Here is a 23,950-nt window from a genome sequence, read left to right on the forward strand (position 1 = left end):
ATCAGAGCAAATGTTTCTTGACATGCTTGCAATTGAATTAATTTAATTGATTTATTCTGGAGATCGGATCGAAGATTTGGGATTATTGAGAACAGCCGTAACCGCAACAGTGTCCTCTCTACCTAATATAACTATAATCTTTATCAGTGGTCCCAACTCTAAAATATTAATTATGTAATTAAACAATTAATTGTAAAGATAGGAGTATGACGTAACCAGCTTATCTTTGTGCTAATACTGAATAATGTGCTGTATGTCTAAGCGACTGTCAACAAAAATCCTTACATAGGAAAGTTGTAGATAACTGCAAATCTAACATTATTATTTTGTGTAATACAAAATACTACTTTTGTACACATAATAATGATAGTATATCAGATCACGCAGCCTAGATGCATGTCGGTAGACTTCAAATATAAATATATTGTTGTGTAAAATTTTTGGGTATGTCTTCAGATTCCTATCGCAGTTACAATACATCCGCCTTCTGGGGTCAGATGAATTTTAAACCAATTTATAGACAAGATAAAGAGGTGAATAAAAATAAAAATTTATATTAATTTTATTTATTAAAACAAAAATATACAAAAAAAAACATAAAATAAATAGACAACCATTTAATCTCCTTTGCCAAAATATTAAGTAAATATGTACTTGCACCTATTTTATGTAACAAAAATATAAAAAAAAATATAATTAACCATAACAACATTTTGTAGAGATACCTTTGGTACCCCACATTTGTTCATGATAAAAAAAACATAACTTTAAAAAAAACATCTAAGTGAAAAAAACTTATGTTTTTGTACCTTCATATTTTTAAAAGGTTGGTCAGACTTTATGTTCGTTACATGTTAAATGTACTTTTATGTATGTAAATTAATCATAATTTAATAATATTACTACATAATTTATGCGATATTGTTCCAACATAATAATAATTTTCTTATATTATTGTAAACACTGATAAATTAAGAAGTATAGATATGCCATACCTTTAAAAATGAAATGAAAAAGTGTTCCGTACGCACACATACATATTTTTGGCATTGATGTGTAAAGTGAAAGAGTCGATATACTTAACCAGTAAAAAAAAAGACGGCTACTAACATCCATATTCAATAATCGATTCCAATTTCGACTGTTAATCGGCTTCCGAGAATCGCAATAACTCATTTGTTAACATGTCAAAAAATACTTTGTTCTGATTAGTCCATTTTAGAGATAGATTTAAAAAAGCGATTAGGATAGTTTATTGAAAATGGCGGCATGTGTAATTTACGCTTCGTGTATGTAATTGTCCCGATTGAAACAATTTTGAGTCTTCAGATTGTGCGTACAAATGGCATATCTCAGTCTGAATTAAATATATACAAGTGCAAAATATTGTGTGAAACGTAAAAAACACCTTAATTACCCCTAATTTTTTTTTGTGAGGGAAAAAGTAAACTTGGATATGGAATAATTAGGACTAGTGACAATAATAAAGGTTTATTATTGTTAACCCAAAAGTGTCCAGGAGCCCTTAAGTTTGATGTCATTTTGTCCTCACTTCACCTAAGTTATATCTGTCCAATTCAGTGACCAATATACCTAAACATTTCCACGCAAATTGCAGATATATCATTCGGCTGTTTTTAGACTACCTAAACTGCAACCTGTCTTGGTTGATCCGATCCCGACTAACCGCCGTTGTCAATAAATGATCCCAATAGTTTTTATCATTCCATCGCTAAAATAAAGCAATCAGCACAAATATTTTATTGCCATGCTTAGGAATGACTTATTTGCGTTGCTTTATTTACGGACTCGAATTGAAGATTAAGAATGGAATCATTTAATGAAAAAAGTCGTAAATCATGCTAGTCATAAAATATTGCCTAACTTCTTCGAAACTGCGACCCTTGAGTCTTCAAAATAATAATTATGCTACCAATACTAAGGAGGAAATATTACTACGTTGTTCTGATAAGGAATTCTTTTCTTCCTCACTGTCGCGAGATGGAGCTTCTCTCAATTGTTATTATTGATTATATAAATGGGTCATACATGCAAGGTTCTATGTCATATTTGATATGTCAATTAAATTATATATATTATCGCAATATTCAATTTTTTTTCCATTGAAATTTTTTAATAATCCCAAATTAATTGTTGTCTTTTCTAAATTTTTTACCAAGAACATTTTTCATCAAAATTTTGCAAAAGAATTAAAAAATAACAAGATCTTGTAACCGTGGCCCTATATGTTAGTCACTCATGGTTTACATTGCATTTAAGGTACTATATAATATTATAATCAGTCGTTTCGTACACATAATAATTATTTATTTCGAATATCAGAAAATTCTTAGTATTTTCGAGAGTTCTAGAATAGGAATGGCGAATCTTTTTTAGGGCAATGGCTGATACGTGCAATCATCGGCCAGTGTTAAGGCGTCCTTATTTTTTAGTTTCTACAATATTTTGTTTGGCATACGTTTATTTTGACCCATGGCAACACTGGAATGCCTGCTTTTAATGCTCCATTCCTGTCACATAATTTCCATGTAGCAATAAAATATACTTTTTATGTACATATCCCAAGCTTAGTGCATTTCATGTAGTCTGTTTTGTATCATAATAAATACTAACTGCCGATATCTTAATGTTGCAGTTTGATTTTGATTTTATGGTAAGCGTTGCTGAGTATGCCTCTAATGTTCCAAATGTCGTCGAACTTCTCCGGCTGCGTGTTGAAGTTACTGTCTGTCGCCTTTGCCCACAGTTCCAGCTAAAAGAAAGTTTATCATGGAGTTGGTAAAAATAGTTATGGGAATAAATAGAACTTGTTTAAAGAAATAACTATCAACTCTTGAAAATACAATAACTCAAAACAAAATCTTAAAAATAAAAAATGTTGCCAATAAATTTCATGACCCAGAAAAACGTTATAGTGTTATTTACGGCGCATGAATGAAACTCATGGGGTAGGGTGAGGTTGAGCCACTTTAGGACTATATTAATAGGACTATACTTATAGCCACTTTTGGTCCGTTCCCTCAGCACTCACCTCAGACTGTCCCTTGCCCACCGGTACCCTGGCAGTCCACAGCGTCCACCCGTAATGTGTGTTAGGGGGCGCGTCGTCGCTGATGAGGTGCTGCGCCTCCACCCAGGTCGCGCCGCGGTCCGCACTGATGTCCACGCGCATTATCTTCGCTCCGCCGCCTGAGTACGCGTATCCTGGAGGGTGGTCACATATTCGATAAAATACGTTTATTATAAACTGTTTTAAATTTTCGATTCCTATCTAAATATTCGATCCGATCCCAGGAATAAACCAATCAATATAAATAATTTTTAAGTTTATTCTAATTGGTCCATTTTCGCGATGGTTTGAAAAATGCGATAGAGGTCGTTTATTGGAAACGTCGGTAAATGAGAACAAAATATTTAGCATTAATTGAGTTTTTAACTGAAATATTTATTTCTTTGGTTAACTAGTCAATTTAGCGCGTATTTTAAAAAGTAAAAACTGAAATATCTTACATGATTGTAGCAATTTTTTCAACCTCATTAATTTCACATAACCACCTTAACTACATCATCATCGTCATCCAACTCACCTTTCACCTCCACATGCCCATTCTTGACTTTGACCTGCTCGCCGTCCCCGGGGTCACAAATAGCGGAGGTCACGGGCAGGCTGTAGACAGGCGGCGCGGTGGAGAAGTCAGCGGTTTCCCAAGTCTTGGACGGGTTGAACGCGCGGTAGTCCTTCTGATGCCAATGTGACGGAGATTCCAGTTCTGATACTGTTATAGATTCTGGAAAATATCTTTAATTAATATTAACTTACAGTGCATTTGGGGTATACATATGGGTATCTTTTTACCTTCGATGATCAGGATAGGTAAAATTAGTGTAATTTTAAAAAGTGTTTCAAACACATCATAGCCATGCAGATGGATTGCTTTTGTTTGGAATTGATTGCCTTCTTTCAAATCATAGGACGGATATATTATATAGCGATTTGGCCTTGCGGCATTAAAAATAAATAGTATAACCTACCCAGCCACTTGACGCTGCGCACGGCGGGCGCGCCGGGCACGACGGCGCGGAGCGGCGCGCCGTGGTCGGGGGGCAGCGGGGCCCCGTTCATGTGCGTCACTAGCAACACCGTCCGCTCTTCACTCAGCGCCGTGGCCAGCGGGATAGACGTACTGAAGTTCACGCCCGTCGCATCTATGTCCGCGCCTTGCAACTGTACATAGGATTATTATTATTATTATACTGCACCTACTATAAGTTTTCTCGTAGTAAAATGAATGTTAGGCTTATTCCCTATCACGTCACAGGACGGCGTACTGTGGGGGTTTTAGTTAGTTACGTCTGATGCCGTATGAAGTAAATGAAACCAGTAATTGCCCCATTGTCAATATACTGACTGCTTTTGGTTTTGATTCTTTATGAAAGTAATTTACTAAGAAGTTGATACTATTCATTGTTTAAGGAATCAAATAATTTTTTGTAGATATTGTTGTCGACTTACATATTTCACATACTCACAATGACATGCTTCCCTTTGGTATCTGTGGGATCAACCCCACACTGCAACAACACGTCTCTGAGCCTCAACCCGGTCCACGTCGCGTTGCTGATGGCGCCACCAGCCCAATCCAGACCCTTCACTGGCTTCACCTGCTTTTCACAGCAGAAATATTTTTGTTATAGTTATTTTACATGGTCTACAGCTATTTTCCTTAAAACGGTAGGAAAATATTTGTGTTAAATCATTACTGTAATCAAATTAATGTATTATGAAATAAAGTTATTCCATATGAATTTACTCTATAATAAATATTTAGTAGAAAACTCATAGGTATTCTGCAGTAGCGACCTTAGGTCAGGGGGGGCTTTGTATTAAGACCAAAAACCTTTAATTTAGGTCCCACCTAGGACCCGTGCCGGCACTGGCAAGGGCCACAAAGAAAAAGGCCTTGCAACTATCTGCCGCCTGGAGCCTCGCGTTGACTAAGGATGCCACTGGATTCTTGCATAAGTACCTAATTATGCTAACCTTAAGTTTAGTCAATAAATGTAAATTATTATTGACCAACTTCAAAATCACAGGATATAGTATTATTAATCAACATTAAAAAAGGCATGCATGTTGGGTTGACGAAATTTAAAGATTACACAATCAAGTTTTTCTGAGCTTATGCTCTTTGAACCTTATTCATTTCACTGCGCCTGTTCCCTGCACACATTAGCGCCGCTCGCAGTGTCACGCGCGGGAACTGGTCGAGTTGCTGCAGACTGAAGGTGCGGGGGTCATGACCCCCCACCGACACTTTCACGCGGTGAGTCGCCGGGTCCAGCTCTGGAACAGGCATGTGTTGACGGACGTAAAATAACTCGCTGCAAACAAAAACACACTCAATGGGTTTCTGTTAAGGTTATATTAGTACGGACAATCAAAAAATTGGAAAAAAAAAATATAATTTATTTTTTAAAGCCATAGTTATCTAAATAAACATTTATGAAGCTCCCAAGGTCAGCTCTTTCATAGTCTGTTTACTGCGTGACGAAGGCTGTTTGACTCTAATTTCATAAGTTCTCGATTTGGATGCATTTTGCTAAACAACTTAAAATTAACTATGATGTATTGTAAAGTCGGTGCGCAAGTTACACTGCTCACGCCCGCATGCATAAGAGACGTGATGGTGTGAGTAATACACGTGTACGTACTTGGGCGTGTCCAGGTGTTGTATCTGCAGCTTGGGCGGTATCTCTGCGTTGAAGGGTCGCGCGGTCTTCACGACCAGCCGCCGGTCCCTCAGCGGCTCTCGAACCCACATCTCCTCATCAGAGTGGTCCACCACGTCGTCGTCGTGGAGGTTGCCTGCAAATAATAAGTTTGCCTGTGTTGGATATTATTACAAGACTTGTCAGTAAGTATCGGCCCTGTATTATATACTGTCCCACTGCTGAGCACGGGCCTCCTCTACTACTGAGAGGGGTTAGGCCTTAGTCCACCACGCTGGCCTAGTGCGGATTGGTAGACTTCACACACCTTCGAAATTCCTTTAGAGAACTTCTCATATGTCTGCACATATGGAAAACATCGTGAGGAAACCTGCGTTTCCTCACGATGTTTTCCTTCACCGTTAAAGCGAACGATAAATTCACAAAGAATACACACATGATTTTTTAGAAATGTCAGAGGTGTGTGCTTTTGGGATTTGAACCTGCAGACATTCGTCTTGGCAGTCCGTTCCACACCCAACTAGGCTATCGCCGCTTACAGTTAGTGAGTATTACATATTATATTATAGACAGATATTGCTGCATCCATGGGAAATCTTTGTATTAACAATAACAAAATAGGTGATGTAAGTTCGAATTCATACTTTACCTTTCCAGATTAATATTGAAAAGACAAAGCCTGACCTGGGAATCGATCCCAGTACATTATGTTTGACCCACAACACCTAATATCATGAAATTGTTATACACCACTCATTACTCACCAACTCTGTATGATTCCAGCAATGCATACACCTCAGGTGTCTTGTGCATTCCATAGACGTTCCAAAACGGCTCGATACTGAGCCCGGCCGCGTTCAGGATCTGCTCGCCGCCAGGGTGCGACGGAAGGAACTTGGTGATGTCGTACACTCCGTGCTTGTACGTTACCCAGAAACTTTTACTGGGAAAACATTGTTATTTTTTTAACATGTAGCTGACAATGAAGCTGCTGAGTTATCTACACTTATCTCTTAATATCAATATGAACATAGAGGGTGTAATGAGCAATGTGGTTCTTGTGTTAGCAAAATATCTTGTTAATGTTTTTACAACAGACAGCATTTGAACCACCAAGTTTGTGCTAGAATTTCACTTACCACCATTTTCAAATAACGATCCCAATCGATTTTTTTCGATCTATTGCAAAAATAGACCAATCAAATTTTTTTTTTGACCTGCTTACAAATTACTTGTTTTGATTGGTTTATTCTCGGAATCAGACTAAAGGTTTACAGTTCCAGGCAAAAAAAAGTTCATTGTAGATAGAAGAAAGCCAATTCTTAATATTTACCAGTATTTTATATTTGCCCAAAATGAACAATTATTTTAATTTAAAGTGATTGTATTTAGGTACGGAAATGATTTAGATGTTTCTGCTCAGTATTAGCTTGTAAGTTTGGTATTTGTCTACAAAATTATGATAGGTTCGCCCCATCCGATAATGGGGTTGATACACATGGCGAAAAATGGATGTCCTAGTTGCGTTCTACTACTTCGGGGATATAGGCTTGGTGTGTGTAGATAGTTAGATACAGACTAAAAAGAAACTTACATATTATCATGCTGGCTGACTTCCTCCGCTCTGTATGTTGGTAAGTCAGGACGCTTCCCACCTGCTTCTACTATGAGATCATCCGTTATATCTTTGTTCAATCCTTTGTTCCTTACTTGATCTGAAAAATATTTCTTATATTTAAATTTTAGCAGTATTATATAGGGGTTATTCATATGAGTCAGATATACATACTTATAACAAATTTTGTTAACAATATGATTGTGTGTTTTGTGCTACTTATATTTAAGACAATATCCACAACAAAGATGGTGCATAGATGAGTAACAAACAGAGGATTGCTATTTCAGATTTGATGAGAAAAAAATCTTGTTACCATGAGTGAATGTTAATCAATGCTTTGTCCAATTTGGTTGAATGGTTGTCATTTGTAGAATTAGGAATGTTCAAGACAGTTCAAAGTGAAAGTAATTAAACAGGAAGTCAGCACTAGGTCCAGGTAACAATGCAAAAAACAATAAACTTCAACTTTATGATACTAATTTAAATGGCTAGCATAACAACACATGCCCAGCTAATTTAGATGAGAAAAATGATAAAGAGAACAATGAATACATTTTGTAAGTCAAAAAAGTCTGACGGAATCTAATATTTTGAAAAAGGCTAATATCTGCATTTAAAACAAAAAAAAAATACAAACATCTATATAAAAAAAGTACATACTCTTTTCCAAATAATGTTTTATGACTGCAACAATAAAAAAATATATATTGCATTGCAAGGAGTTTAAAAATGAAAATATTTAACCAACTCTTAATAAAAGATGAAAAATTGTTTTTGTACTTTAAACAGACATTCTAGAAATAACTTTGCGTTCCATTAAAATTGACTAATAGTTTAGATAAGTTTGTTTTGACACAAGTCAGTACTGCTATTGCAACATACTATTTACATATACACTTGTTTGTTTAAGATAAAATCTCAAACAGCCTCAATAACAAGAATTAGGTTTGGTGGTATAACAAAAATTATTAATGTTATCTAGTTGAGATTTCAATTCCAAACATTGCATAAACATAAGAAATTACTATGGACTTTTTATATTATTTGGGATGTTTGGATTTTTGGTATAATACAGAAATTTGTTTAATTATGTGTATAATTGATGGTTGCATTCTGCAGAAGGAGACACATATTAGATGTATTTATATGCAGTTAATAGCATATTATCTACACAACCTCACACAGATTCACTATTCTGTATTACTTGAGCAATTATTTCTTATACATACACTACTCATTGGTTTAGGCTTCTCCCAAACGTTGCTGTTAATAAAATTAATATTTAATAATCTTTTGAGAATTTTCTACATGTATCAGCCCAGAGTCTGGAATTTGTGGCCGATATGGCCTACTGTTTGTCTCATATCACTTAATGTAGACAGAACATACAATATAAGAAAACTGGGTGGGGTAGTTGTACCTCTGCCTTCTTTTAGATTTTCTAGTTTACCTGCCACAGCTGAACCCACAAGCACAGAGCCCAGTACGGCACCAGTGACCACTCTCCCATAACCTTTCTTTGATTCATATTTGTTCTTATCGCCCTGCGGATGTTCATTACGGGTAGCTATTGAAGCAAAGTTTATAAATTTGTTCTTTCTTGTTATTGTTCTGAAATGATAAATAAATTATTTCTTCTTCTTTCCATCTTAATTCAATGAATGATCATCGCAAATGTATAGAAAGTTTAAAACCAGATTTTTTAGTGTAAATTTGCAAATAGGAAAAAATGCTTTGTAGTGACATTTTACAATAAAATATGAGAATTAATTAATTCACTAGACCATGTCAGATATTGAATTGGAGGCTTCTGGCATGAAGCCTTTATGATTAAAAATAACGTGCTTGAAGTTGATTTTCCTAGTACATTAATTTTTTAACTAAATTTTGGTTATTTAATTCCCACAATTTACGGTGCAATGTATTATTATGAATCTATGAAACTTTTCTTTTAGTAAGAAATGTAAGAAGTGTTAATAAAAAGTGCCAATACGCAGAATATGCCGAATGATATATACTAAACTTAGGTTATTTATATGCATTACTATCTATTAACTATACCTTCCATTCATTCAAACTATATTATTGAATACTTCGTTAAACCGTGATGGAATTTTGCCAACAAATAATTAAAGAGATTATAAAGAAAATCATAAGGATATATTCCAATCGTTTTTACTTTAATATTATTGAAGTGGAATAAATTATAATTTGGAAACCGGATTATACAAATAACTGACCTACCTTAGCAACAAATTTCTGAGCGACATTTTTTCGAAGCTTCCACCACCACTAGTCACCACACACAAACGTAGCCGATAAACATCGGAAAAAATGATCTGTATCGAAAATATTTTGACCTTGTCCACAATCTACCGACCCGTTATCAATTTATCAAACATCGCAAACCAACGAAACCGTAAATCGCTATGCGTAGACCGACTACTGGACTCGACAATAACAAATGGCGCGAGTTTTTGCCTTTCAAACAGTGTTTCCACTTATAATTTTGATTTTACACTGCATTTTCCAAGAAAATTCTTAGAATTCCATTAAGGATCTTAGAAAATCCTATTTCGAGGAACATTATAGCGTTTCACGTATTTAGTAAAATAAAATAGGTACCTAAGTGTAACTAGATCTTCTTATAAGGGTTCCAAACCTGTAAATGTTTTATATTACCTAAAACTATCTTTGTAATCTGCAATATAATAATTATTAAGTAAAATTAGACTGAATAGATAACATTTATTACAATTTGATTAAATTTCCTTCAGAACATTGGCGCTATAAAATCTTTAGTGATAAGTCTATACAAAATTACCATTTCGCCCCGATAATGGAGTAAATGCCTCAAAGTGGAAACACTGCATTACATTTACCCGTTTTGTCAAACTCAATAACAGCTGTTTATTACGTCGCGGTTAGGCAAAAGTTTATAAATTATGCAGCCGGTATAACCCAGAAGTACCTATATGATTTACTGTTCTACGATTATTTAAATGATTTTTTAAAAATAAATATACGCTTATCACCTATATATAAATAAATTTATATTCATTAAGTAAGTCTCAAAATATTTCAAAAAGACTAACACTACAATTTTTCGTAATATTATGAGTAAGTACAAGAGTGTCGCGTTCAGGATTCCGGTCCCATTTCATTTACCATCGGCCTGTGCAGTATTGTCACTTTGCCGTGCCCGTGTATAAAATAAGTGTAACTATACAATAAGACTCAACCTATTAAGTAGGTACCTACACCTGACTGTCTAAATTGTGATGTACATACAATTATGTTGTAAATTATAACTCATAGATAGATATACCAGCAGGTCGAGCACACTGTAGCCCTAGTAGTTGAGCTACATGCTTTTTGTCATTCGGTTGTTTTTCGGTATCCTTTTTTAGGGTTCCGTACCTCAAAAGGAAAAATGGAACCCTTATAGGATCACTTTGTTGTCCGCCCGTCCGTCTATCAAGACCATTTTTTCAGGAACGCGTGGAGATATTAAGCTGAAATTTATATCAAATACTCAGGTCTACTGTCCGTTGCAGCTGTGAAAAAATCAAACTTCTAAGCCAACGCAATCAAAAGATACAGCCGCTTATGTCGCAAATTTTCGAAACTTGCAAGGGAATCAAAACCTACAGGGTACTTCCCGTGAACTCAGAATCTTGAAATTTGGTACAAGGCAACGTCTTATAGTAAAGAAAAAAGAAAAATTGCGAAAACGTTAAATTTTTAGACATACTTATGTCTTTAATTTATGCTCCTGCAGCTTTCCATATTGTAATGTTATGGATTTCATTTTGCAATAAAAATACTATAACTATGACTCGATTGTCGCGATGATTGAATTTTTACTTACCTACCGGTTTTTGTACGGAACCCTCGGTGCGCGAGTTCGACTCACACTTGGCCGGTTTTTTATAAATACAAGTCACAAAATTATAATCGAAAATCGTGTTATTAGAGGTAAAAAAAAACGACATGCAAATAATTTGCTTATTTCTTTTATTATAATAATAATATTCTACAATATATTTTAGTTCATAATGAAATACATTACAAGTTATTCTTCACATTGTAATTGCGAACACTACTGCTCGCCGTCACCCCTTTCTCCGCTTATGAGTTTTTAAAGACTTTATGCATTAGTTTCACTGGCATTATGGTTTTAAAATATATTATAGGGCAATTGTGTTATAGATGCCCCACTTTTTGAAATCGAGGTGTGATTTGAAAACGATGAATATATTACACATCAAAATAATTTAATAATTAATGATAGCCCCGTCCTTAAATATTAAACCGGAAAAGGCCAAAAAAAATATTATGTACTTTCGTGAAAATAAATAAAAATATATGAACCCTAACAACATATAAAGAGACTTACAAAGAAGATATATAAGGTGAATGTGGATGGAAGTGCCGATAGGGGTCGACCGCACCAAGTCTTCGAAGATGAGATAGATATCTAAAATTCTTAGTAAATGTCAAATCAAAAGTACCTGAACCGGCGGGAACGCATAAAAAGATTAATAGTGCAGGAAGCGAGAGAAGTATGCCAGAATCGTGAAAATTGGCAATCCATAGTCTGTCTATTCGTATGGGATAGAGGCGTGATACTATGTATGTATAAGGCGAGTTTTATGGCAAAATTAAACATTATATTAAAAAGGTGCATGTTTGTTAATTGTTTTCATTTGATTAAGTCATTTTAACTATTAGGAATAGTTTTTCTAAAAATTATTAGATTTTTTTTGTGTTCAGTGTGGTAATGAATTTTAATTCATATTTTTTATTTAAAACAGTAATAAAGCTATTAAACATAAAAATACGAATTTGATAAAATCTTCGGAATCCACATAAGAATTTACGAAATTCACGTTCTTTGAATGCTACTGAGGACACATAATCCTGTTTACTGTCGAACACGCACCGATGGGGAGCTCATCGTATTGTCATAATATGGAATTAAACTTTTCAATGCATTTCTTTTAATTAATATATGTTCGATAATCGGGGCAGCTACAATCGTATAGAACGATGGAAACATAAAGCATTTCGATTTAGTATTATCACGTAAAAATCAGGTTTTATTTATAAACATTCATAGGTTTTGTTGTTTAACATCGAAAGTACTACAGGCGTTATATACTTCGGAATATTTTTACTATAAATAAAATCTAAATGAATAAAACTCTTATCGGAAACTACACATTTGGAAGCGTTGGATAAATACGACATGAGCGTGTCTAAATCCCTCAAATCAGATACGTTATCATTCTCGCTTCCCAAGAAAATCCACTGCATAGTAACATTACCTAAATTGATCAGTGGAGGTTTTGCCTGCCCATATTTCTCTAGATTCCCTTTTTCTCCAAAATCGTACTCTGCAAATCCATTTTTCTTCATTTGACCCCAACGGTTAAAGTTCTTCAACGAGGTTCCACTGGGAGCGTGGCCGACTATATCAATTAACACATTCGGTGTAATTTGAAACTTATTGTAGCCAAATGTTGCAAAAATTAACGATGAACATAATGGATAAGCTAATACGTTACCGCAAAGCAATTGTATCACTTTCTGAATGCTTCCACCTCTAGGAAACAGTTCTGCATTGAGACCAACGTCGCTTGCAAGTGTCATTAGAGGGGATAGTTCTTCTTCTAATGCAACTATGGAGAATTTAGCATGGTTAAGCCATGTTGTACTGGAAAGGCCAACTGCGAAATTAAATTTATCGTTGTATTGAGGTTGCTTCGCACAAAGAATTAAAAGTAAGGCAACTCCTTGTGCATGTGCTACGTAGCCAAGTTGTGTTGACCCAGTCACATCCAAAATATAGTCTATAATCACTGGTAAATCCTTGAGAGCCATTTCATCTATGTCGAAGTCCCAGTAATCTACGTCTTCGTCAGGATTGTAAGTTTTGTGGCTTCGGCTGTAAAAATTCCCTCTTGAATTTGGAACCCAGACATCATAGCAACTTTCTGCGTATATGTAACAGTGTCCTACTCCTGGACCTGGTATTAGACAGTCATCACTGCTTTCATACATTCCATGCATGTAAACGATTGGTATTTTGTTCGGGTCAGCGGCACAAGTTTCCTTCGGAGGCAGTCGGTGTACAGTAAGGATATAGTCGTCTTCGGTCTCAACTGTATGGATCTCAGAGGTATATCCATCATACGAGGCAAGCTCGGGGAAGGTTAAGTCGATTCTGGGAGATGCCTCGCTGCAGAAAGGCGCACAGATACATAGAATTATAAAGAAATACATTATTTAAGGCCTTCTTCATATGTGTGCGCTGGATTCCGTTCGCCGCTTCTACGTTGAGTATTATTTTGCAGAATGAAAGAGATCGCATTTAAATTATCTTTATAAATACCTGAGATAAATACTCGATGACGTATTTTATATCTTGATTTCATAATTCATGTACTAGCTTATTACGCGCGGCTTCGTCCACAAAAGTATTTTTATTCAGCTTTAACATTCTTGTTACTTTGTATATGTACATTGGCCTGAAATGAAATATATTTCTAAGTGTTTGAATCATAAGGTAAACTTTAGTCTATACTGTCTCTTCTGAGTAAAACCATGATTGTTTCATTATTGTGTGTCCATGGGCGTTGATGGCCATTAATTTATTTACTAAGTATCATGAACGATGGCGACCGCTCGCACCAGCTAGCCCGTTAACTAGTCTGCCATCGAAGGCAAAAAAAAAAATATTTATTCCCTTGACACGACAAAGTGGTTTCAGTAAACTGGTGGGGCAAAATAGGTATATTATTATTGGCCCAATTCAATTGCCAGTATTTTGCTGGCCTAGTTAATTTGATGTCGGCTAAATTTAGAATGGATAGGCAAACACACCCTTCTTATTGCAACTACACGTCTTTGCTTATTTCAACACAGCATTCATGAAATTATAATTTTTTCTATAGGACAGCTCAGAGTTGAGTGCCAGACAACATTGCCAAGATGCCTTTTTACAATCGTTTTCTATAAACGTTACGAATTGTAAAAAAACTTCTATAATTCGTAACGGCTACGGCTTCTGATTTGCAAGATTTTGTTGGGCGGGTCACGGTTCAGTCAAATTTGGGAACCACTGCTTTATACCATACAAATTTTAAATAAATTATTTTATAGTTCAACAGAACCAAATCTAGGAAGTCCTTAGTTATCTTTAAATATTTTTTTTAAAGATCGATTTAGCGTTAACTATGTTGGAAGCGTTGTTTTGCTCATGATAATAAGTAACGAAAGTTAAGAAAATAAACAAAAACATGAATAAACAGACAGACATTTTTATACAATTTTGTTAAGAAACGAAAACAATTATTATTGACTGGAAAAATTTACCTGAAAATAAATACTTAAACCTGAATTTATGATAAATATCACGCAACAATATATTTGTAGATTCCATATATTTCTTTGTGGTATTACCTACTCATAAAGTTTTGTTTAATGTAAACAGTACAGAATTACTTGCATTATGTGTACTATTATATAAAGCTGAAGAGTTTGTTTGTTTTTTTTCAAATTCTAATTCAAAGTTTATTGCACTCCACAATCATTTTATACATAAGATGTTACATTATAATACACGTGACATATTCAAGCACGCTGTTGGGCACGGCAAAGTTTCAAGAGAGGGAGAGATTAAGAGAAGAGAGGGAGAGGTTTGTTTTTTTGAACGCGCTAATCTCTGGAACTACCTGTTGGAATTGAAAAATTCTAATTTAGTGTTGGATAGCCCATTTATCGAGGATAGCTATAGGCTATATATCATCACGCTATGACTAATGGGAGCGGAGCAGTAACGAAAAATGTTGCAAACTTTATAAGTTTTTCGAGCTTCCGTTGTGTGCGCTGCGTAAACGGTTAAAATTATGCAGTAGTTATATATGACGGAATTGTTCCCCTTAAAAAAAAAACAAAAAAAATATATTATAAAACAAAGACCCCAGCCACATCTGTCTGCCTGACTGAATGCGATAAACCCAAAAACCATCCAACGGATTAAGATGAAATTTGGTATGGAGATAGTTGTGATCCTGGGAAGAACATTGACAACTTTCTATCCCGGAAAAACTTTATCACGCGAGCAGACCCGCGGGCAAAAGCTAGTATAATAATAAGCTGCATTACTCACGGAGTCACGATTATAAAGTGTGATTTATATTTATTTTATTGCATTTTTAATCTGAAATGAGATTTTTTTGTGTAAGTTTAGATTTTGGTTCTAATTATTGATAATATAGCGTTGAATGTATTTAAATATCTAGGAAACAGATGCAGCCGGGGCTCGTTTCAGGACTTCTGAGTAAATACTACTCGTCATATAAATGCATAATGATGTCAAATACATATCATGCCCTAATTTATGGCCCCAAATATTCTTAATAACTTTAAATTTAAAATTTGGATAACCATCGAAACAAAAAAAAAATATATGTTTGTCTTTTGCCTTTGAGTACTATATGTTGATGTGGTATAGTCAGGGTGGATGCCGGCAGCAAAACGACACTTTTATATTAGGCACACTATATTTCTAAGTTCCGCTTTACTTATGTTCAGACCAGAGGTTACAAATCAACTGCCCTGCATACGTGCTACAACGATCTTTTATACGTTCGGATGAATTCAAAAAGTAACCGACAATAAAATCAAGACACTCTAAATATTACAATTATGTATCAAATTATATAATATTAATTCATATGGCATTTAACTTGTATTTTAACAAGTAATCACTAAGAATAAGTAATTGTTTAAAAGGTAATTTATAATTAAGTCCGCCGGAAGGTAACAACCGGACGGCGTTAGTTATTATTTAGATTTTACTCTATGTTCATAATACAATTATTATAATAATCAGCTAAATAGGAAAAATTATTAATCTATTAAATATTATGTTATGTACTGCTGAAGCTAGGACCGGAAGTCGATAACATTCGGCCATCCTGAGTTTGCCGTGTCCCACGGCGATCGGCCATGTTACTTGATGCTGGTTTTTCGTGGAGTTGCTGCATCTGAAATTGTACAATACAAGCAGTATACTTTTCAATATAAAATGTAATCACACTTTGATATAAATATAATATGTTAACAGATAATTCTATTTGCGTATGAAGCAGTGCATTTTTCGTTTCATTAATACTGGCATCTATGCATAATATTATCACACAGCTTTTATCTATATAATATGATCACACAGCATTTATATATATATTGATCACACAGCGTTTATATAGTTATGATCACACAGCTTTTATATAGTTATGATCACACAGCTTTTATATAGTTATGATCACACAGCTTTTATTTATATATGATCACACAGCTTTTATTTATATATGATCACACAGCTTTTATTTATATATGATCACACAGCTTTTATTTATATATGATCACACAGCTTTTATTTATATATGATCACACAGCTTTTATTTATATATGATCACACAGCTTTTATTTATATATGATCACACAGCTTTTATTTATATATGATCACACAGCTTTTATTTATATATGATCACACAGCTTTTATTTATATATGATCACACAGCTTTTATTTATATATGATCACACAGCTTTTAATTATATATGATCACACAGCTCTTATGAACTGGAATTAAAATGGGATAAATAATATTGAATGTTTTAATTCAATTGCCAGTATTTAATTACAAAATAACATATAATATATTAGATTTTGATTTAACTTTCTAATAGGTCTATTAGGTCATCCCTGTCAACTTCATGATCACTTCCACTACTTTCATCGGAAATAGCTGAATTATAAGGTCGAAGGGCATCACCGCGTACTATTGCTGTAAAGTTTCTGTATCCCTTCATACCCTTTATGCTGCTTATTGTGTAACGATCTAATGAATAATCAGCTTTGCACACTTTATATGGCCCAGTATATAATCCGTTTAGTTTTCTAGTAACGTTAACGCTTTCTCTAGTTATTCCTCCTTTCCACAATACTAATTGACCTATCGAATATTTAACGCATTTCCTATGACTTCGGTCGAAACGGTCCTTCATGAGAGTCATATTTTTATCAATGCGTAACTTAGCTTCACCCCGTCTCCCTTGTAACGCCCGAGACTGACCTTCAAAGTCTGTAGGATCTCCACTAGGATAGGCTGGTAACCGCGAATTAGAGTGACCAAATAATAACTTGAAAGGCGGAAAACCTGTTACTGCGTGAGGAGTGTTATTAATGCCCCAAACTATATCCGAAAGGTGGTCGTCCCAGGTACATTCACTACTTGACATAGTATTTAAACCATTAATCAAAGTCCGATTGACACGCTCCACTTGTCCATTCGATCTAGGACTTGCGATAGCATTTAAAATATGTTTAAATTGCATTTCCTCAGCGAATTGTTTGAAATATCTGCTAGTAAATGCTTTACCTCTATCTGTGATGATTCTGTTCTTTTAAGTGTTTTATAGTCTCTACAGAACCACAGTTTTTAACAGCTCTTGAAAATACATATTTTGTAAATGAGTCTATAACAACAAGTATGTAACAATTTCGTTTCCGAGTTTTAACAAATGGTCCCAAATGATCAACATGTAATGTATGCATCGGGACTGCCACCTTCTCTATGGGGTGCAATTCTCCCTGCAATTTACCGTGTTCCCTTTTCCATAAGCGCAACGAAGACATGATTTTATATATTTTCGAATAAATCTAGTCATGCCCTTGAACCAAAATTGGGCTTTAATGGTCTTTTCGGTTTTATCAAAACCTGGATGGCCTATTTGATCATGGAGTTTCTGTAGTAAGCTCCATTTCGCCAATTTAGGTATAACGAAACGATCACCATTAAGCGTTTTTCTATAGAGAAGATCATCCTTTATTGAATAATTATTAGTAATATCCCTATTATCAGTACCGTTTTGCAATTGATTCAAAATTGACTGAATATTTTCGTCTTGTATTTGCAAAGTTAATAACCAATCAGACTCTTTTACCATTAAAATACTAGGTGCCGGGTTTCTACTCAAAGCGTCTACATGCTTCATTCGATCACCAGATCGGTACTCAATCTGTAGGTCATAGTCCTGTATTGACAGCCACCACCGGGCTATGCGGGGAATTAAGTCTTTTTTAATTAAAGTAGTTCGTAAAGCTGCACAGTCGGTCACAACAGTTATGGGGATTCCTATTACATACATTCGAAATCTTTTAAGTGATTCTACAACAGCTAGGGTCTCTAGCTCATAGCTATGATAAAATTGTTCTTCTCTGGACGTAACTCTACTAAAATATGCAATTGGTTTAAGCGTTCCATCGGTTTGGTATTGCAAAAGAATACCACCTAACCCTAGTTTACTTGCATCGGTATGAATTTCTGTGCGTGCATTTCTATCATAAATTCCTAAAACCGGCCTTTCTGAAAGCCGTTCTTTTAGGGTTTGAAAGGATTTCTCTTGGTCTGGACCCCAAGTCCATTCAACGTCCTTTTTAGTAAGTTTTGTGAGGGGTCTAGCTATTTCTGCAAAACCACGAATGAATTTTCTAAAGTAAGATGTTAGACCGATAAATTGTCGAATTTCGTGTATGTTTCGCGGTTTCATATAATTAGCTACACAACTAATTTTGGCCTGTCCTGGTCGTATTGTACCAGCAGTAATCTCATGACCTAAATAGTTGGCGCTTTGTTTTAGGAACGAACACTTATTTAAATTTAATTTTAAGTTTGCTTTGGACAATAATTGCAAGACCTTTTCTAATAGCCTGAGCCCATCATCAACAGATACTGTAGGCAACATGACATCATCAAGATATGTTGCTACATCATTACCTAGTTCACCCAAAACAATTTTGATTAAACGTGAGAAAACTGCAGGTGCATTGGCCAGACCAAAAGGCATCTTTAAAAATTCGTACTGACCTGAGGGCGTAACAAACGCGGTCTTGTGAATAGAATCATCTGATATTTTGACTTGATAATACCCTTGTGCGAGATCTAATGTTGTAAAGAATGATTTTCCTGATAAGCGAGTAACCTGGTCCTCTATATGAGGCAGGGGGGTATCTATCTTTAACTGTACGCGAGTTTAATGCCCTGTAGTCTATGCATAATCTGTAATCGCCCCCTTTTTTTCTTTTACGAGGGACTACCGGGCTGGCATAATCAGACATAGAATCTCTAATAATGCCCGCATCAATAAGATCTTGAACTTTCTCATTAACTATTTCATTTTCTTTATGGGAAAGTCGATAAGGCTTGCAGTAAACTGGCTGTTCGGTCGTAGTATGAATACGCATTTCCAACATATCTGTACAACCTAAATCTTTCGTATCCTTTGCAAACAAATATCTAAATTTATTAAGTAAGTCTAGTAATTTGCTGCATTCATCGGTATCTAATTCGCCTACGTTTAAATCAGATAATTGTAACTTATTATGGAAAGGTTGAATAATTGTCATTACTTTCCTGTCACTACAGTTTAAGTTTTTAACAAGTTCGGCGCGTGCTATAAGCCTGTTTCGTTCCCACTTAATGATATCGTTTCCTATGTTCATTATTTTTAAATAGCAATCCCTGGACCTTATAAGACCGCTTACAATAATATAAGCAATACTTCCTAGCTCATAATACACAGAGTTCGTTAAAAATATACAATCATTATAAGTGGGTACATCAATAAAAACTTTTACTAATGCCGTACATTGTTGCGAGATTATAGTGTAATCTTTCACATAGACCGGGAATTTTGTAACGAAATCTATCATACCTAACTGTATCTTACATAGATGACAATCTTGCTCTACTTTTTAACAAAATTGACCGAGGTTTCGGTAATAACCAAACTTAAATCCCTTTGATTAATCATAGTTTGACCAATTATTAAATCTATATCAGCTAAATCATTATTAGTTAACTCAACAGAACCACTTATTTTAATATTGTCTACATAGACATCTATCCAAGAGGTTCCCATTGAATTGGAATATGCACCACCAAAACCTTTCATTTTTACCACTGACGGCGCGATTTTTAACATTAAATTATTAGCTCGTTTCGTGCTTAAAATGTTCAAATTACTACCTGTATCTATGAATGCTACAAGGTTTTGGCCCATAACTATGACCATTTTTTTATACAAATTCATATAAATGTTGTATGTTGTAAAAAAGATGTTACCGACCTTCTGCTGTTGTCGAGATGAACTGGTAGCATACCAACAGGTGGAAGACGTGTGGCCTGGACGATGACAGATTTCACACCGTGGAACTCTGCAGTCCTTGGCTTCGTGTCCTTGTCTTCTACAAGCGTAGCACTTCTTGGGCAAACAGTCATTTTCCCGTGAGCTCGATGCGACATCACTACCTCTCTTCCACGACGTACTTTGGCGTTTAAGACTGCTAGGAGCTTCTATTTGCTTATAGTTTTCGAGTGACGATAAATATCCGTAATAAAGCTGCTGCGGTGTGTCGCATTGGAAAGCTTTTGCGTTGGCTCTTATTTCAACCGGTAATCCCCTGATGACACATGAAATCGCCGCCTCGCCTATGATATTACATTTCTTCAGTAAGGATATTTTATCGTGAAAGTATTTCGTCATAGTTTCACTGTCGGATTTCTTTCTTGCAAGCATAACTTCTAAAAGATCTACATAGTCCGTAGAACGCGGAAATGCAGTTTCTAAAGCATTTTTCCACTCACTCCATGTAAGATTATAATCCTCCAAGTCGTCGTACCATTCCCTTGCGGAACCCCGAAGGCGTATCTGCATAATAAACTGACGATCCGTATTGTCCCAGTTATACACATCCCCCAACTGGTCGATTTTATGCAACCACCCTTTCACGTTACTAGTTTTTCATCCGGTCGGAAGTCGGGATAACTTCAGCGTCTATTTGAGTCACCCGTCGCCTTTTCCGTTTGTATTGTTTGCGAGCAGAATCTTCGTCATCAGATGAAGAAAAAAAAATCTTGGTTTTCGTTATCGTTAGAAGACAAAGATTCAACATACCTCCTTTTCTTTACGCCGATGCCATCAATAAATGGGCCGGACATAATCCCACTTCTGATATGTTGATGTGGTATAGTCAGGGTGGATGCCGGCAGCAAAACGACACTTTTATATTAGGCACACTATATTTCTAAGTTCCGCTTTACTTATGTTCAGACCAGAGGTTACAAATCAACTGCCCTGCATACGTGCTACAACGATCTTTTATACGTTCGGATGAATTCAAAAGTAACCGACAATAAAATCAAGACACTCTAAATATTACAATTATGTATCAAATTATATAATATTAATTCATATGGCATTTAACTTGTATTTTAACAAGTAATCACTAAGAATAAGTAATTGTTTAAAAGGTAATTTATAATTAAGTCCGCCGGAAGGTAACAACCGGACGGCGTTAGTTATTATTTAGATTTTACTCTATGTTCATAATACAATTATTATAATAATCAGCTAAATAGGAAAAATTATTAATCTATTAAATATTATGTTATGTACTGCTGAAGCTAGGACCGGAAGTCGATAACATATAAGTAACTAATAATATTTTTATCCGAGCCTTTTCACGTCGAAGGACCACTTCAGTATTTTCATCACCCGGTCCAAGGTTTGGTCTCCAGTTATAGCAGTACCTACTACCCACGTGTGTAAATTGCGCCTTTGCTCACTTGTTATACTATGTGGCTGGTTATAAATGAGATTAAATTGATGAATCGGTGTTTGTATGACCGTGAGTAACACCGAGGCTCGTGGAAAAACTAGTACCTCGAATATCACGCGACGCCGAATCCATTTTATAACCAAATAACTAGATGCCATAGTAAAATAGATACCTATAAACTATATAATATCGAGTATCGACGGTCGAAATGGCTGATTGATAGCGTGTATATTGTCGTCCTTTCGAAAAACTTCATTCAGAGAAATAAATTGCCGCGGCTGTAGTAAGCAATAACTTACATGAAACAAACGAATAGCTGCCTAAAAATAAATGATTTGAAATGTAGATAAATATTTATTAACAATCCTAGAACTGGTTGGTAAACGCACTTTACTTTAGAATATACGCTGTTTATTAAATAAATAAAAATATAAAACTTGAAAACAAATATTTAAAAGGTCCATTGATAGGTATTCTCTGCTAAGAGAGAGTAATTTCAGCGGATCATAAAACTTTCGCAATTTTTCGTGATGCCTTCTCTTCGCCACAGGGACATTAAAAAGATTGATAGAGACACATAAAAGTGGATAATTTTGGAGATAATCGTCCATCTTGAGCGTTGATTTCGGATTTTTAAAATGAAGGAGGGGATATGCGGTTGTTCATGTCTGTACTAAAAGCGTTCATAACTCTCCATAAATATCAATGACACAATTAAAAACTATTAATTTTAATTTACTACGTATTATATTTATGGAATTTCATAAAATTCTATAATCTAGCTTCATACAACTTTTAGAGATTTGTATAGTCACTTTTGGGTATAGTCACTTAGAGTATAGTTTCAACAGAGTATCTTCCTTATACTGCTGATGAGAGCTTCCATTTTCAACTTCTACTTTGTACTTATACAGTTTTCACTTATTAACTTTATAAAATGTCAATATTTAGAATTTATATACAATAGCGATAATCTTTAGAGGCATCTGATTCCGAAATTGATTCTTTGAGTAAATACATAGATAGCTACACTATCTCTGAGTGCTTCTGGCTTATTTCAACTCTAGAAAGAGTTGAACGTCGGGAGAGTAGCGAGCAAAACCAAGTGTAATAGTACTAGTTCAGTCACGGAGTGAGAAATATAAAAAATCATACGAAGCAAAATATAAAGCCGTCCCGGTAACGTTTAGGTGTGTACTAAAATTTTATGAAGCGCTTAATTTTTGCCTTTATGGCTGCCATTAAGGGTTAATGGATTTCGCCTTTTGAATTATTTTGTGCAAAAAAATTCGATACTTCATAATAAAACTGCGGCTTTTACGATTAAGACGCGGAGTTATGGTCAGAAATGTGTTAGATGCCATTTAATTTTCCTTGTTTACTCTCATCTGGGAGTGCGGGACTATTAAATTGTCCATTTCTACTAAACAACGCGAGATCGCTGTCGTGTTTCGGTGACAAATGCAGGGAGTTGCTTTGCATTTTGCACTACTGACTTTGTAGCCCAATGACGATTGCCATCAAGACAGCGCACTGCTCACCTCGTCATTCAGCTTCATCAATAACTCGTCCACATTAAGTTGACATGTCTGACGATAGGCCATGCACCTTTTATCCATACTTAACACAACTGCATAATTGCTGATGAATACATAAAGAATGCTAAACTGTCTAGTTTAAAAGAGTTATATTCCCGCGTTTACAATACGGAACCATTAAAGAATAACATAATTCAAGCGACTGACAATAAACATCTCATTTGACATATTTCAACTACACTATACATCACAAACAAAACTTACAAAGCTGGGACCTTATTCTCTATCCCGTACATTATTTTGACAGTGTGTAACAAGCACGTAACACAACGCATCATGTTTAGGACTATA

The 23,950-nt window shown here is 35.1% G+C and overlaps 2 protein-coding genes across 4 annotated transcripts; both read right to left on the reverse strand.

Moving 5' to 3' along the window:
• Window positions 1-591: 591 nt before the first annotated feature.
• LOC115448273 (sulfite oxidase, mitochondrial) lies at window positions 592-10,465 on the reverse strand. Of its 3 annotated transcripts, none has more exons than XM_037442819.1 (11): window positions 9,614-10,465; window positions 8,790-8,980; window positions 7,346-7,466; window positions 6,516-6,694; window positions 5,734-5,887; window positions 5,217-5,403; window positions 4,552-4,683; window positions 4,054-4,246; window positions 3,609-3,809; window positions 3,053-3,225; window positions 592-2,773 (listed from the first exon to the last, which is right to left on the reverse strand). In XM_037442819.1, exons 1-11 carry the CDS (start codon window positions 9,637-9,639, stop codon window positions 2,645-2,647), a joined length of 1,686 nt encoding a protein of 561 aa, XP_037298716.1. In that variant the 5' UTR covers window positions 9,640-10,465; the 3' UTR covers window positions 592-2,644. The 3 variants fall into 3 exon arrangements, with proteins under 3 accessions (XP_037298716.1, XP_030031537.2, XP_030031553.2); XM_030175677.2 differs by having other exon boundaries at window positions 4,552-4,686; XM_030175693.2 differs by having other exon boundaries at window positions 4,552-4,686; window positions 8,820-8,980; window positions 9,614-10,450.
• A 5,455-nt stretch (window positions 10,466-15,920) lies between these two features.
• On the reverse strand, window positions 15,921-21,237 carry LOC119190555. Its single transcript, XM_037442737.1, has 2 exons — window positions 20,570-21,237; window positions 15,921-16,425 (listed from the first exon to the last, which is right to left on the reverse strand). Exons 1-2 carry the CDS (start codon window positions 21,155-21,157, stop codon window positions 16,309-16,311), a joined length of 705 nt encoding a protein of 234 aa, XP_037298634.1. The 5' UTR covers window positions 21,158-21,237; the 3' UTR covers window positions 15,921-16,308.
• Window positions 21,238-23,950: the final 2,713 nt, after the last annotated feature.

The sequence above is a fragment of the Manduca sexta genome, chromosome 25 (genome assembly GCF_014839805.1).
Source record: "Manduca sexta isolate Smith_Timp_Sample1 chromosome 25, JHU_Msex_v1.0, whole genome shotgun sequence".
NCBI classification, from domain to species: Eukaryota; Metazoa; Arthropoda; class Insecta; order Lepidoptera; family Sphingidae; genus Manduca; species Manduca sexta.

Bases quoted from the DNA above. Each gene is read 5' to 3' on its own strand.
- LOC119190555 (XM_037442737.1), bottom strand. From the start codon at position 21,157: ATGCAGATACGCCTTCGGGGTTCCGCAAGGGAATGGTACGACGACTTG. The intron at 16,426-20,569 runs GTCGGTAACATC...GTACAATTTCAG, and splicing joins CATCTCGACAACAGCAGAAG to ATGCAGCAACTCCACGAAAA.
- LOC115448273 (XM_030175677.2), bottom strand. From the start codon at position 9,639: ATGTCGCTCAGAAATTTGTTGCTAAG. The intron at 7,467-8,789 runs GTACAACTACCC...AATATTTTTCAG, and splicing joins AAATCTAAAAGAAGGCAGAG to ATCAAGTAAGGAACAAAGGA. The intron at 4,687-5,216 runs GTTCAAAGAGCA...TGCTGTGAAAAG, and splicing joins GGCGCAGTGAAATGAATAAG to CAGGTGAAGCCAGTGAAGGG.